At 39.8% G+C, this 14,723-nt stretch overlaps 1 protein-coding gene across 3 annotated transcripts in view; it reads left to right on the top strand.

Moving 5' to 3' along the window:
- SATB2 (SATB homeobox 2) overlaps positions 1-14,723 on the top strand; it is a 126,438-nt gene that overhangs the window by 46,804 nt on the left and 64,911 nt on the right. For all 3 annotated transcript variants that reach the window (XM_015868181.2, XM_015868185.2, XM_015868184.2), the window contains 2 exons: positions 12,310-12,436; positions 14,558-14,681. In XM_015868181.2, the coding sequence (XP_015723667.1) occupies positions 12,310-12,436; positions 14,558-14,681 (251 nt within the window). The remainder of the gene's footprint in view (positions 1-12,309; positions 12,437-14,557; positions 14,682-14,723) is intronic.

Here is a 14,723-nt window from a genome sequence, read left to right as displayed (position 1 = left end):
GGGCCTGGTGGCAGGGAACTGGGCACATCAGTGTGGGCTTCTGGGGAGCAGGCATCCCTCACTCATACCAGCAGATCAGAATCATTGCCATCTTTAGTTATGTCCTCTTCCTCTTGTGTGTGTGTGTGTGTTTTAATTTATTTTTTATTTTTATTTTTTATTTGGGTAATATGCATGGGAACATAGATGAGAACAGAAGTCATGACTCAGGCAGAAGTGAGAGTAACTTGTTATCTTGGGGTAGGAAGAGGGGATGTTAGAGGTTTGCGGTCTGGAGATTTATTCCTGTAGAGCTTGGTGGTGGCTGGCCATTGTTCCAAGATGAAGCTAAGTGGCATGGGTGAGAGGTCAGGGGTGGCAGGGATGTACCCCAGGGAACTGACTGGTCTTATTTAAATACGATATGAAACACAGTTAATACAGTATGAAGTCTTTTGTATTCTACATACCTGGATGAAAGCTGGTTAAGCCCTCTGTGTCTTCATTTTGGTACCTCTGATTCATGACTGTTCAGAGTTCATGTTACCACAAGACAGAGTATCTCCATTGCAAACTGTTATACTTTGTATCAATTAACAATGTTCTTTAGATGTTCCCAGATGAGGGTCCTCCAGATCTTCAGTTCCCTGATCCAGGTACCTAGCAAAAATATTTTACCTTAGAATAGGTTGAGGAGGTAACAGCCTATATTTTGGACCACCAGCAAGAAAAACACTCTTCTAGAATCATAGAATCACAGCATTGCTCAGGTTGGGAAAGACCTTAAAGGTCATCAAGTCCAATCGCAACCTGACCTCAGTACCCTAACTCTAACAGCCCTCTGCTTAATCATGACCCTGAGCTTCTCTGGGAAGGTTGGGTAGAGCTTCATTTATAGCTGGATTTGATTAAACAGCTTCAAAAATCCTTTGTAAGCAACATGTTAAGTCTAGAAAAGTATATCTAAAGAAGCCATTTCCCACAATATCTAATAGATTCATCCACTGCTTAGCAAATTTATTAAATATTTCAAATAGTTTTCTCCTGTATTGTGCTTTTCACACAGTGAAACTATTATATTTTATACCTAGACCGTGGTGTTGCCAGGTCACACTGACTGGGACCCTTATTACAAGAGCTTTGCAAAATAGTTTATCTGCGATAAACTGTAAACCAAGGCCATCATCTGGAGAACATGAAAGCTGTTTTAAAGGTGATAAGGCTCTCTGGTTGAATTTTTATGCCCTATAAACTCAAATGTGAAATGGAAAAAGGAGAGTATTTCTGAGGCAGCAGACATTTATTTGTGGACAAGATTTAGCAAAAAGCTCAAATTAACAGAGAAAGACCTGTTCTCTGAGAGCTGCAGACCTGAAGCACTGGAACAACCTCTTCACTCCACATACGCTCTCTCTCTTTTTTCCACCCATACTAATTAGAAACAAGTTTCAACTTGTTTTGTTGTGTGAATTATTTTAATATTTCAGGCATCCCAGGATTTGTGGGTAATTCTTTGGTTAAAAGGCTTCTACTTGCTCAGAAAATCTCCCATTCTTTGTAGTTTGTACCTGTCTTCAGACATGCGGTAGGTAACAACTAATAATCTTTAGTCTCCAAATGAACAACAGGCTTTGGGGGAGTAAAACAGGCTTTCATTAAGATGCAGATACCCGCAATACAACCCACATCCCACCACCTGAGTGAGTGCCAAGAGCAGGGAATAGATACTGGCTGTGGGAAATGGCTGTGTTGGCAGAAACCAGATTGAGGCTTTCCCTCAAGGGTGACCTTTGAAATCAATCAGATTGTGAAAACGATAAACCTCCCAAAGCTTCCTCTTCGTTTTATGCTTACTGTGCCTGTAGTGCTCCTTCAGTGCTGAAGTTTACTCTGGTTTCTTGTATGCAAGAGGAGAAGGAATTCATTTAGGTTATTAGAGAGTTGTTCAGCTGTGCGTTCAGGAGTACATGTGCGTGCAGTGTTTTCTTCTTTCCATATGAGACTGGGAAGTATTAATTTGTGTCTTATTATGAGTTTTATCTGTGGTGTTATTAGTTAAAGAGCTAAGTCAGTTTCTGAAGTGGAATTAACTGGCAGGAACAGTATGGCTGTACATTATGGTAGAATGGCATATTTGGTAGGGATTCTCCAGTGTTGGTATCAGATTCCGAATAAGGCATCATCCCAGTGTATCTGTATGTATTATTCCCCAGAACCATGGTCAGGCCTCTGGATTCCCCTTCTACTTAGTAATGTAGAAGCTACGTGGGTCTGAGACACCCAGAACTCTGTGAAAGGACTAGAAGTGACCATTGTTTTGCTTTTTTCACTTAAGATATCTCCATGATGGATTTTTAGCCCTTCCCATTTGAACGTAAGATGTAGTTCAGGAAGGAGAAAGAAGTGATGAGAGCACTGAGCTCAGCAGGAATAGAATTCTGGTACAGAAATTGGTTTAGTACAGAAATTCTGGTATTGATCAACAGTTTGTTTCTCCAGAATACCTGTCACAGGGCCTGTTGTCTTAAGGTGCTTAACCTGTGTCTTAAGGCGCTTGCAGTGCCACAGAAAAAGAGACCTGAGTGTGCTGGTGTGTTGCCTTCCAGCATGGCAGGCATGAAGCACTGACAGCTCCTTCTTAGAGGGTGAGTCCCAGGAGGTACCACAGCTCTTCAATCTCCTGTGGCTGTTGGCAGTGTCACAAGTGCTGGAGACTTTATTGAGTCTTGCAGCATCAGTTAAAGTCTTTTAAACTCCACAGCTTTTAAATACTGCGATTAATTGGTAATCTTAACTGCTACATAAAGAAGCACTAAACTTCTGGAAATATTTTAAAGTATGATTTGCCTGTGCTTCAAGTTTTCAGATCCAAAGTGTGAGTAACTCTTTCTAGTCTTCCAAGTGCATTGAATTTATATTTAAAAAAAAAAACACAACAACAAAGCAAAACAACAGAAACTAAAAAACAAACCCAAAACCAAAAAAAACCCAAACCAAACAAAAGAAAACTTATTTCAGTCTTTTACTCACAAATTAATGCGAGGGTGAAAATGCTAACAGGATCCAAGAAGGATCTTGTGGCTTTGTAAGGAAATAGATTCAGTTCTAGGAAGATGTGGGCTAAGAAAACAAATCTAGGTTCATCTCAGCATGGTGTGGGCTCATCTATGGTATTAGAGGAAACTGTTCTTTTCAAGTCTGGTAACAGTTCCTGCTCACTCTGAGTCATCTCCTCTAGCGGTGAAGGACAGTCCTCTTTTTTTCTTTTCTTCTTTTGTTTTCTACTGGTAGGAAATTTATCACGGTTTGGTAACCAGCATGGCTTTATTTAAACTTATCAGAAATGCGGAGTTGTTTTGCTCATCACTGGAATAAAAGAGGGAGATGAGGAATTAGGTCATGGAGAGAAATGGATGTCGGTAATGGAAGAGTTCTTATTTAGTTTAATGTTATATACCTGAACTTACAATGCTGCTCCAGTTAGAGACTAGTATTTTGAAATGAAAGATTGCAACCTTAAAGATAATATTCTGTGTCTTTCTTTAGTAGATCAATTTGTAAAGGAAGGGTAAAATTTGATCCTTCGCTTCTTATCTCTTTGTGAGCTATGAAGAAAACCTTGGCCTAAAGGTGAACAAACCTTCAGTCTCTGGTATACAGCACATTTTAAATATATGTATGCATGCTTGTTTATATATAGATGATCTTGCTTTCATATATATTTTAATGTTTCAATATAAATAATACTGAAATACAAGGCTTGTTTTTCTTGTTCACCTGCTTCATAGTGAAGCCAGTTCTTAGCCAAATGTTGTAGAGATGCTAGAATTAAGCCCATGGACATTAATCTGGATAAGCTTTTAGTCAGAATAATACAATTCCAGAGAGGAAAAGAGTTCTGAGTCAAATTACAGAGGTAGCAGCAACCAAATTTTCGCATGTTGCATTTATGTTACATTAGTGGAGGTGACTGTTCTTTGGGGTTTCCAGCTGAAATCCTCAATCCAGCCTTTTCCTCAGCAATTCATGTTTTCCCACCCTGCTTGTTAGATTCTGTCCTACCAGTCCTTCTGTTGTTCTTGCTTATTTTTTGTGGAAGTCAAGAACTGAATGTGTAGTGGGAGGAAAAAAAGACAAGGCGAGCCAAAAGTAGTAATTTTGTAAAGAGCCGTTCTGGTAGTTCTGTATACAGTGTAAGGAAAACCCCTCAAAACCACAAATTTTAAACTAAGAAGATTAAGCTGTTAAACTGCATGGGCCAAAATATGAATCTGCATTTAGTTTAGGGGTTTGTCTGTGCAGCTTCGCATGCTGTGTGTCCTTATTTTTTCTTTGGACTTGAGACCCATGAATTTTCAAATCTACTTGTAGTTGATTCAAGACAAAAATGGTTGGCTACTGTATTTCTACAGTCTGAGCCAGATTTCTGTGCTCTCTGTAGTTGTGTTACTGTGAGTAGGCAGGATATTCGGATTCATACAAGGCCAAACAATGTCCGTAGGCTTAATTCTAAGCCTATTAGCCACTACAATGTCCTATTAGCAACGCTTTTTTATAACCTTTAAAATGTGTTTTATGAATTCAATTTCAGTGCCATGTTATTGTGCTTTTTTTCCTGCTCATTGGGCTGCCTTGCCGTGTGCAGCTTATAGGCAAGCAGTGAAACTGGGTGAATTGAAGGAGTCTGGGGGGCACTTGCGTCTTTTTAAAAACAGATACAGGTTTGCCCTAAAGAAAGAAAACATTTTCTCTCTCTCTCTCTCTCTTGTGCATCTGGAAGTACCACAGTCCACCATCCAAGAAAGGTTTCTGGAGGGAGAGGGCTGAAAATGATCTCAGTTTGTCTGCTCAGATGCCTTGTTCTTCAGCCTGAGGCGCATTTGTGGTGGTTGTGGTGTGCTGGCAGGAGGATATATTAAGAAGGTTAGAAAGCAAACCTTTTGCATGAAGTTCTAGTCTGTTTATGTGTGTTCTGCCTCTTGTAGGTCATGAAGTGGCTACACAGTTACCGAGTCCAAAATTTTGGGCTAGTTGATCCAGGCATCTTTTGTGGCTGATAAAGAGCCAAACTGTGCATAAGAGAAAAGCAACAACTGTTGAGTATGCTTTTCATGTTTCTTAGTAACTGAGGCAAATATGTTAAAGCTCCAGTTTTCAGCCTGCGAGACTGAGATGGTAAACATTGCAGGTTCTCAGCAGCCGGCATTGGTTCTTTGGGAGACAATGAAATATATACAGGACCTGTGGTCTTGGTGCCAGGCAGGGTGGCAGAAAAGCAGCCAGTGTTTGTCCTGGGAGTCTGGGACTCAAAGGGATGCAGCTGTTCTCCAAAATAAAAGGAAGAATGATGGTTTTGAGATAGCAAAGTGAACTTCCATGCATGGGAACAGCTGAAGAGAAGTCTTTGACCAAGGAATCACCTGAGTTGTGTTGCTCCTGGTTCAGATTTTGCAGATTTTGAGCAGCCTCTTGTCCCTGTCAGGAGGTGCAGCCTTTGCTCCCGTGGTTTGAGCTGGGAATAGACGTGCTGTGAGAGTATAAGTGGTCCAAATGACAAACATTTTATGTAAAAATAGAGCATCTGTAGTGTGTTGGGTTTTGCGTGGAGATGACATTAGTGAAGGAGTGGGTGCTGCAACCCTACAGGAACTGGGGCTATTGAATAATACTACTGAGAAAGTTGCACTGTTATGTTGGTGGAGGGCAAAGCTGAGCTTCAGAGGGACAGTGTTATGAAATGCATCTGCTAAAAGCTGCTTAATGCCCTGGCCACAGTAACCTTTCTGTCATGAGTTTTGATGACCAAAAGGACTTTTTTTTATTTCTTATGCTATGGAAATGATGCTTGAGGAGTGGTTGTATTTCTCAGAAACAAAAAAAGAATTGGAGTATGACTTCCCTTTATATGTGTATTACTTCTTGCTGTCCAAGGTAAGTACAGACCGATTCCCAAAATAGCAAAAGAGAAACGTTATGCTTGGCTAAATGCTATTCCTCAATGGAGATAAAGGTTTAAAGATAACATGGGAAAGGATTTCAAAAAATACTGTTTGGTAATATTTTGTACCTCTTCTTGTTCATTATTCTCCTGTATATTCGTAGTGTTAATCTATCACATAATTTATAAAAAGCCTTTTTGCTTTTCTTTTTTTTCCTGTTTCCTTACCAATTATTGGCTGTTTTTCAAACAGAATAGGGGGTTGGAAAATTAAATAAAGACTTCCAAAATAACATGCTTCAGAAACATTTATTTAATTTGTGAGTTCATTCTGTTCTCTCTCCCCCTACCTCCCTCCACTTTTTTTTTTTTTTTAAGAAGATCTTTATTAATTTAGTTTAGTAACTTAGTGCCTGTACTAAATTAATCTAATAAAAGTCAGAGTCCTCACATAACATTTCCCAAATGTGAAGCAGCATCTATTACATGAAGCACAATCTTTATATAGTAAAATGTGAACCTGATATGTAAAATTACAAGGCTGTTTGGTATACATTATTTAAGTCAAATACTTGAGTATAGTCAAGCTGGAGGAAAGGAATGGGCAACGCTACCATTTGAAACATTGAAAACTCGTACCAAGCTTCACATATCAAAGCAGTTTGTATTTGTGAAAGTAAAGTCCAGCAACTGAACCTTGAAACATTAGCTCTTTCTGTTGACGGTTACTCATACCCATGTTTCTATAAACATTTCAATATATAGTCATAAGAGTATATAACCTATATAAAAATGTGTGTTGCTATAGATCTGCTTGTCAGAAAGTCTAGATAAATGTACTTAGATCGACCAACCCATTGTACTGTTGCACCACAAAATTTCATTCAGTAAGTCCCTTTTTTTTTTGTACACATGGTTTATGGTAGTGTTTTTAAAACAGCAACAGAAAACATCTCCATGCAAGTGGCCTTGTGCTGCCGGAGCTTCAGGTGGCTCAGCCGTGCCTTTCCCTTGGGTGAAGGTCATCCTTTTGTGCAGAGCCCTAAGGTTACACGTGCTGGGATGTAGTGTGGGTGTTCCCTCTGATTTGTGTGTGTGTACATCACAGTGTTATCACATGGTTTATTCCTCTTCTCTCACTAAATTATTTATTACGGTCTGAAATGAGGAGAAGGGGGTTTCTTTTGTATTGGTACAAACACAGTATTATGCTCACTGTGTGCTTTCAATCACTAAATCACCAATATGTCAATTGACATAATACAGTCTACCTCGCAGGGATGTTGCAAGGCTTAATTAATTAATGTTTTTAAAGTGCTTCAGGATTCTGTGATGAAAGGCGCTTTAGAAGCGCAGAGGAGGATTATGCTGATTATTTTTCCCATCTATTACCCCAATATGTCACTGATTGAAATTCAGTAGAATATGGGCACCCCTATAATGGCAGGGAAAGGCAGAATAGTATTTTTAAAATTATCATAAGAGCTAGAAAAGGAAACTCAACAATACCTAATAATGACAAAATACAAAAATTAATGTGGTCGTCTTTTCTTTTTAATTTCTCCTGTTGCTTTTTCCCTCCTTTCTGCTTGAAAATTCATTCCCTTTGCTGGATTAACAGTAATAAGTACAAATTATGCCTTTATGTTGTTACACTTTGATGATATATTACAGCCAGGGCGCAGGTTAGAAACACAGGCTGAGTTATTATGTATTGCAGGGTAGTGATTTCCTGCAAACTGATTTATGGGTAAATAATTCGATGTACTTATTACATGGGACAGGCAGTTTTAAATTTCTGTAACAAAGTGCAGCTGAACAAAGGAAAATCACTTGCTACAGTGTAGGTGCAAGACAAATCTGAGAATAAACAGGTCTAATCAGTGTAAAACCCCCTGTCCTGCAGGGGTCCCTGTTAGCAGTGGTTGTTACAACTTAGTTATCCATGGGCAGGGGTCTTGTTGAGTGTTTCATTGAGGTCTGTTGTTTGGAGCTGTAAATTAATCAGAACTGTTTGAGTACCAATGCCAAGCTGTAGTTTCTTCTGAATCCTAGTTGTTTTTGATAAGGACTCTGTTGAAAACTAAGGCTATTTAACTGAACCTGTGATTCTGTGATTCTGTGAACCTGTGGCATGGCAGCAGCTGATATTCATGTTCTTCAAGCAGCCTTGTGTCTGCAGTCAAATGCTTTCAGGTTGTGATCCTGTAATACAGTAAATTGAACTTTGGAATATCCATAGCAACATGGGACACAGCTCTGGTCTGGTATAACACTGTCAGATTTTCTCCAAACTTTTTGAAGTGGTAAATATAGCCCAGGAGACCATATGCTGGCTTGGGTACTGCCCATTCCCTCAGCCGTTTGGAAAAGTGCCGGTCCAGGGTCAGAGAACATGGAGCTGGAGTGTTAGGAAAGAGCTTTGCAGTTCACAATTTACAACCTTACTGTGTAAATCTATCACTACAAGGAGATTGATAGGCACATCCTATATGAGTCTCAGCAGGTTACATTTGCTTATGCTTTAGTAAATAGCAGTTTTCGGTGCTATGCATCAGGGATTCAAATGGCTTGTCAGCTTATAACTGACAAGTGTTTTTCTTAATCATGCTTGAGAATCTTAATCATGCAGAGAACTGCTATTCTCTGCAACCCCCCTTTTCTGTGTTAGCCAAAGATCACAAAATATCTTCTTTTTCACTTTCTGTACACACTTGGACAAGCATCACTTATGATTCATCTTGTAGCTGTCTCCAGTAAACTGTTGAGGCAGTGGTGGTGCTGCTGATATAAAGTGTCCAGTTGTTGTGGATGAATTTGACAAGTGAGCTCACAGAAGTGTGCCACCAGTCTGTTATGGCACGTCTGCAGGTAAAGGAAGTTGCACAAATTTCAAATTAGACTGCTCTGCCTTATTTTTCATGTCTGCATTTTGATAAAACAAATGAGTGTGAGTGTGAGTGTGTCTTCAGTGCCAGGTGAACGCATTGCTGAGGTTTAAGTTTAATGAAAGATCTGTCTTTGGCAGGAAATGCCACTAAGGAGCTAGCAGTCAACATGAGTAGAAAATCTCTTCTAAAATACACTCAGACTAAAATTTTGTTTGAGAAAGCTGTTTGGTCTGCTGTTTGTATTGAGTTGGCCGGCTGACCTGGGCAACAGTCAACCACTGCTAGTGAGTTTTTGAGAGCTGTTTTCATGTATAATCATTTCTTTACTGTGTAATCTTTGAAATCTGTTGAACTTTCCTTCCAAAGAACTTGTAACAAGGTAAGAGTCCCAAGGGGTCATTGATACAAGAAAGAGAGAGAGACTCTTTAAGAAAAGAGTTTTGTGGATTCATGAAGGATGTGCTTTCAGATTTCCTAAGCAAGCTGATCTGCTTCTGGAGCATTAGGCTACTCACCAAAACAGTGACCTTGGCTCACTCTTGTCCTCACTCCAGAATTTCAGCTCAAGGTAGAATAAAGCTCAGTCCCACTTGTTAAAGTGATTACACTTCTGAGTTGTGCTGTATGGAGTCAATGAGCAGAGCCATAAAAAAGTGCACGTAGAACATACACTTTGCTGCTGGGCTGTTCTCATCTGTGGGTTGCTGCTGCATTAGCAATCCAGCAGTCCTAGTGAGGAGGGACCTTCTTAGAGGGAAAGCTTTGGCCCACAGGTTTTAAATTCAGAGACATGACTTGTAGCTTGCTGAGAATGGGTTTGTTCAAAAACTGGCATCATCTTCCCAAATGCGGCCCAAGAGTTCCCTTAAATACAGTCTAACAGTGTTAGACCCATGAAATAAACCACCTGTAAAGTCTGCTGAGGAGCTGGATGGAAACCATGGCTTCTGGCTATCATTTGGACCAGCTTAATGTATTCTGGAAAAAAAAATAATTCACACGTCGTATCACACCGGCTGAAAAAATAGCGTACATCAGCAGTGCTGTAACATAGGGTAAAGGACTTGCAGCAGGTGTTAATGTGCAGAGGCACGGAGCATTCTGGTAACACCTGTGTTTGTCTAAATCCAGCCAAAACAATTTCCTCTCCAGTTGTAGAGGAGGATTAAAAAAAAAAAAGAAAGAAAGAAAGAAAAAAAGCCTACCTGCCTTCCTGTAGTAGCAGACGTTTGCTGTGAAGCAGTTTGCATAGTATTTTCCATCATACACTCTGGCCGTGCTTATTTTCTTTTTTTTTCTTCCCTGTTTTCCTTGAACTTTTTAGTTTGGGGACTCCTTTGATAACTTCAGTGCCCCCCTACTGCCTCTTTGTCTCCCACCGGCATTGCCAGGGCCGAGCAGTTGCAGATGGAATGCTCTCTGAGTGCTTTCCTTAATTGAATGAAAAATAAATATTACCAATTTGGATGTGACTTATGGGGCGCATATGATGCTTATTTTTTCAATTACACGAAAACTTGGCATGGTTAAACATAGGAAGCCAAGTGTTCTGTGAAGCTGGTATAGATTTCTGGGTTTTTAGGTGATTTTACTTTAAATTATTATGTAGCAGAAGGGGGTGAAGGAAGTCAGCTGCTAAACTGTGTTTTCCCAGCATGTATTTCACTTGGTGGACCCTTGATGCTCATTTCATGACTAATACACACCGTACTATATGCATTTCTTGTTGTCACCAGAGATAACATTAAGTAAACTATCCCCTTAAGAAAAACAGCTTTTCTTGGCAAGTGGAGTATGACTCAAGGAGCCAGCATTGGAGACATACGGTGCTGTGAATGAGTGCTGTGTGTTACTCTACTGGATCGGAGTCCAGGCACTATTTATACTACAGCATATTCAGCACCAGATTGTTAAATCTTAATACTGAAACAGTGCATCATTTAAATGTTTTTATTCTGTTTATGTCCCATTTTCAAGCATTAGATATCAAGCAATAATAACTAACTTTTTGTTGCATTTGGACAAGATCTCTGGGTGCCGAAAGTTTTCTAATCTGCTCTTGAAACATTAGCCTGTCTGTACTAGCATGTTACGTTGAAACTTTGTAACGATGAATACAGATCATGTCTCTTCCGGCTTCTCGCAAGACCAGGTGATATAATACTTTGCAAATCACTGTATCAATGGTGAATGCAAGCAATCAGGTGCTACAGAAAAGGAGTTATTCTCTAATTATTTTCTCAGTTATGCCTATGAAAGAGGAAAAAAACTACTGCATATCAGGTATTTAATGGTCTCAGCAGTGCAGTATCCTCTTGTGTCTGTGCAAGAAATTTTGTATCACTGTTTCAGATGTGTTATTTATTTTACAGTTGCGTTTTAAAGATGAGGATAAAAGGCCTTTGCCATTTATTTAAGTTAGATTAATTCCAGAGCTGGTGATGGTTCAGTTGAAAGTAAGGTGAAGACTGGTGTCTTTTGGCTTCATAGCATCTTTCAAGAGAATAACTAGGCAGACCTTGCCAGTGTGGGAGAAATGGGAGAAAAGGTGATGGGCATCTTGTGGGGCTGAGCTAAAAGAAGTTATGTGGGCAGAGCAATGGGGCAATGGCAACATGGTAAAGCAGAGAATAAAAGTAATAGTTGTGATGTGTTATGCTGTACAGAACAAGGCTGAGCTGTTTTGTTTTCATGTACGGTGTCATTGTGGCTTTTTTGTTTATTTGTTTGACCTTCTTCCTGGAAGTAATTCCTGGATATTAGTCATTGTTTTTGGTGTGGGCAGGCCCTCTGCAGTTGTCTAAACAGAAATAATACCTCTACACCAAATAGTTTACCATTTAAGTTTATAGTCTTCATGACAAGCACATCCAGGGAGGTGATGATCCCTACTAAAGAATGAACAGGAGTAGAAACGTCCCCACTCCCCCCATGCTATTTTGGATCTGTGGTCAGCAGCTTGCAGTTGTTTTTTTTGCTAACAAAAGCAACTATTTGCATAGTGTGACTGGCAGCTGGGAGTGAATTTCTACTTCATGGATTTCCAGTGCTATCCATCTGCACTGGGAGTAACACCATTATTAGATTTTAACTGTGCTGAAAACCCACATGTAGGTATTTTCCTGTTCAAGTCAAAACCAATTTGTTTATTTGCTGAAAGGTTTTGAAGGCTACAAAGTGTGGACCGTAGAGTACTGAAAGTTACTTGTAACTCAGAAAGGCAGTCTTTAGTGAGATGATGAAAGATGTGAAGTGAGGAAGCATTCTGTGCTTCCTTGAAGTAATTTAAGAGCCAGGAACATGTCAGCAACTCTCTACTAAGAATCTGAAGTCTATTCCTACTGTTTCCCATGGTTTGCTTGAGGATTCAGTACAAAACTTTTTTGAGATAGACTGCAATAAGCCTCGAGGCATATTGAATCCCCTAAACAAACTATCTTATCAAAAAGTTTTGTAAATAGGCAGTAAAATGCAAAGTATGAATGTTGTATTTTCTTTCAGGAATAATCAAGCTTGGGAGGTGGAATCCCCTCCCTCTCAGTTACGTGACTGATGCACCAGATGCAACAGTAGCTGACATGCTACAAGATGTCTATCATGTTGTGACACTGAAAATCCAATTACAAAGGTAGGTATTTCTAAACACGTCTTTTTCTATTCTAAGCTGTTTTGTCAATTACAGTATTACTATAGAGGTCAGCACATCCTGTCTTCATTAATTTCTAGTCTTTTGATGAAAGAGCAGGAAAAATGAAGAGAAGGGTAGGTCATCTGACAGCTATTTGGTGCACATTCTGAATTTTTTGTTTGTTTTCTGAAGTAGCAATATGATAGCTAAAAGAAGAAGGGCAGAAACTCACCTAAGTAAAAGTCTCTAAGGGCAGACTTTTCCACAATCCCTGATTTGATGGGTTCTCAAGGCCTTAATGAGAGCAAAAATCGAACACCTTGCCTTTTTCCAGGGGTTGCATTGTGAAACTCAGGTCTTCTACTGCCAGTTGCTGAGACAGGAGGAGAAGAGCTTGTTGACATTCCTTTGTTCTCCAGTTATCTGCCCAGAGAAAGGCAAGAAGATGAGTAAAGGATCTGTTACTGCAGCTCCATTTTGCCTCTGGAAAACACTTTCCTTCTTTGAATGCTAGTTCTGACTAGTAAAGCAAAGCTTCCTAATTCTTTTACAATTATTTGCCCTCATTCCCCTCACTTCTACATTTCCCCCCCCTTTTTTATCTATTGCCTTTGGAAGAGATCTTAAACAGCAAATAGTGCCCGTGAAAGGAGTTGTGGCAGGGTACATGGCACGCTGTAAATGTGGTGGTAAGCCTATGCTGCACAGTCATTTGTAGCTTTATGGACAGGAGACATCAGAGGAAAGAGGCAAAAATAAGAGACACGATGAAATAATTTATGCAAGGCTCATACTGAACAAAATAAGGGGCCATTGGTGGTGTATACAAAACTACCAATTGTTCAGTTTACTTTGAAATTTGGAAGTAGTTGGCTTTTCACTAACATTCAACTCCTAAACTCCAGCATTTCCTTCCTTTTATCTCTAATGTTGGTTGAGGTTTCCAGTTCCCAGAACAGACCTCTCCTTGGTTTGATACACTGTTACCATCTCTTGCCTCAGTTGCATCTCTTCAGCATATTTATGAAAGCATCAGGAGTCTATGCTTACTATAAAAGGAGTACAGTAACTCACCTCTCCAGAAGTATGAGCTAGCAGGAGTTCATCTAGCCTATTGTTCTGTTAGTGTTACCAATGAGTACCAACCAGGATCAGGGTCTCACTTTTTATCTTCAAAGTGCCTGAAGGCTTGGATGCCAGTGTAAAGAGAAGATAGTCCATGACTTTGAAATAAAGATGGTCATTGACTACTTGAACACCTCAAGCACAGCTGAACTTTCAGCTCTTAGGGAAAAACCTGCCAATGTAGGTGGAAAGCAGAACCACCTCAGAGTGTGATTGGAGAATGTTCACTAAGTCTCTCAAGCATGAATGGCAATGACAACTCTTCCCGGCTTTCTGATCTGCTTCTTAGATCTCTCCCCATGTATGTAGACACAGAGACGATGAGCTTGTTAAACTAGAGGAGGCACAAATCACATGAAGACAAGAGCTTTACTACATGAGCAATTCTTGTAAAATGAAAGTGGAATGAGCTACACGTGACAGATGTTGGGCATATGGCTTAGTGTGTTTCTGAAAGGCTCTCAGATACTTCAGCCATGAGGACAATCTATGTATCAATGTATACATTCATTCAACGTATCCAGTGAAATACATTTTTCAGACTTGCTGATCAAAGCCTTGTTTCCACACAACGAGGACCCTTGCTGTTTATTGATTTTGCTAGTGACATTGTGACATGTATGTTTATTTTTCTATCACAGCAGGAATATTTTTGTTTGGAGAGCATGGCTTTATCCAGTCAATTCTGTGGCTTGGTCTGCATGGAGTTTTTTTGCTCTCTACCAAGCCCCAAAGGAAATGGTTATGCCACATGTGTATCAGAGTGGATTTAGCTGCTTTTCCTGCCATGTACTATCATAATTTTAGTTGAACTATACGTCTTCTAAGAACTGGGAATGATGGGGAGGGGAGAGAGGAGAGAAACATTTTGATGGACTGGCTTAGCAAGAAACTCTCATTCCTGTCCACTGCTTAAAGGTCTATGGCTCTTGTACACAAAGTGTAAGCATCTGTGGAGGTGATGTTTCTATCTACTTTTACTTTCTGTTTTGACAGTTGTTCCAAGTTGGAAGACTTGCCAGCAGAGCAGTGGAACCATGCCACAGTTCGCAATGCCTTAAAGGAACTGCTCAAAGAGATGAATCAGAGCACATTAGCCAAAGAATGCCCTCTTTCACAGGTTAGTATTTTTAGAAGGCTTAGGGAAAGCCAGATTCCCAAG

Source organism: Coturnix japonica, chromosome 7, assembly GCF_001577835.2.
Source record: "Coturnix japonica isolate 7356 chromosome 7, Coturnix japonica 2.1, whole genome shotgun sequence".
In the NCBI taxonomy this organism is placed as follows: domain Eukaryota; kingdom Metazoa; phylum Chordata; class Aves; order Galliformes; family Phasianidae; genus Coturnix; species Coturnix japonica.
Note: the sequence above shows the minus strand (reverse complement) of the source record. Positions and strands in the feature narration are given on the sequence as shown.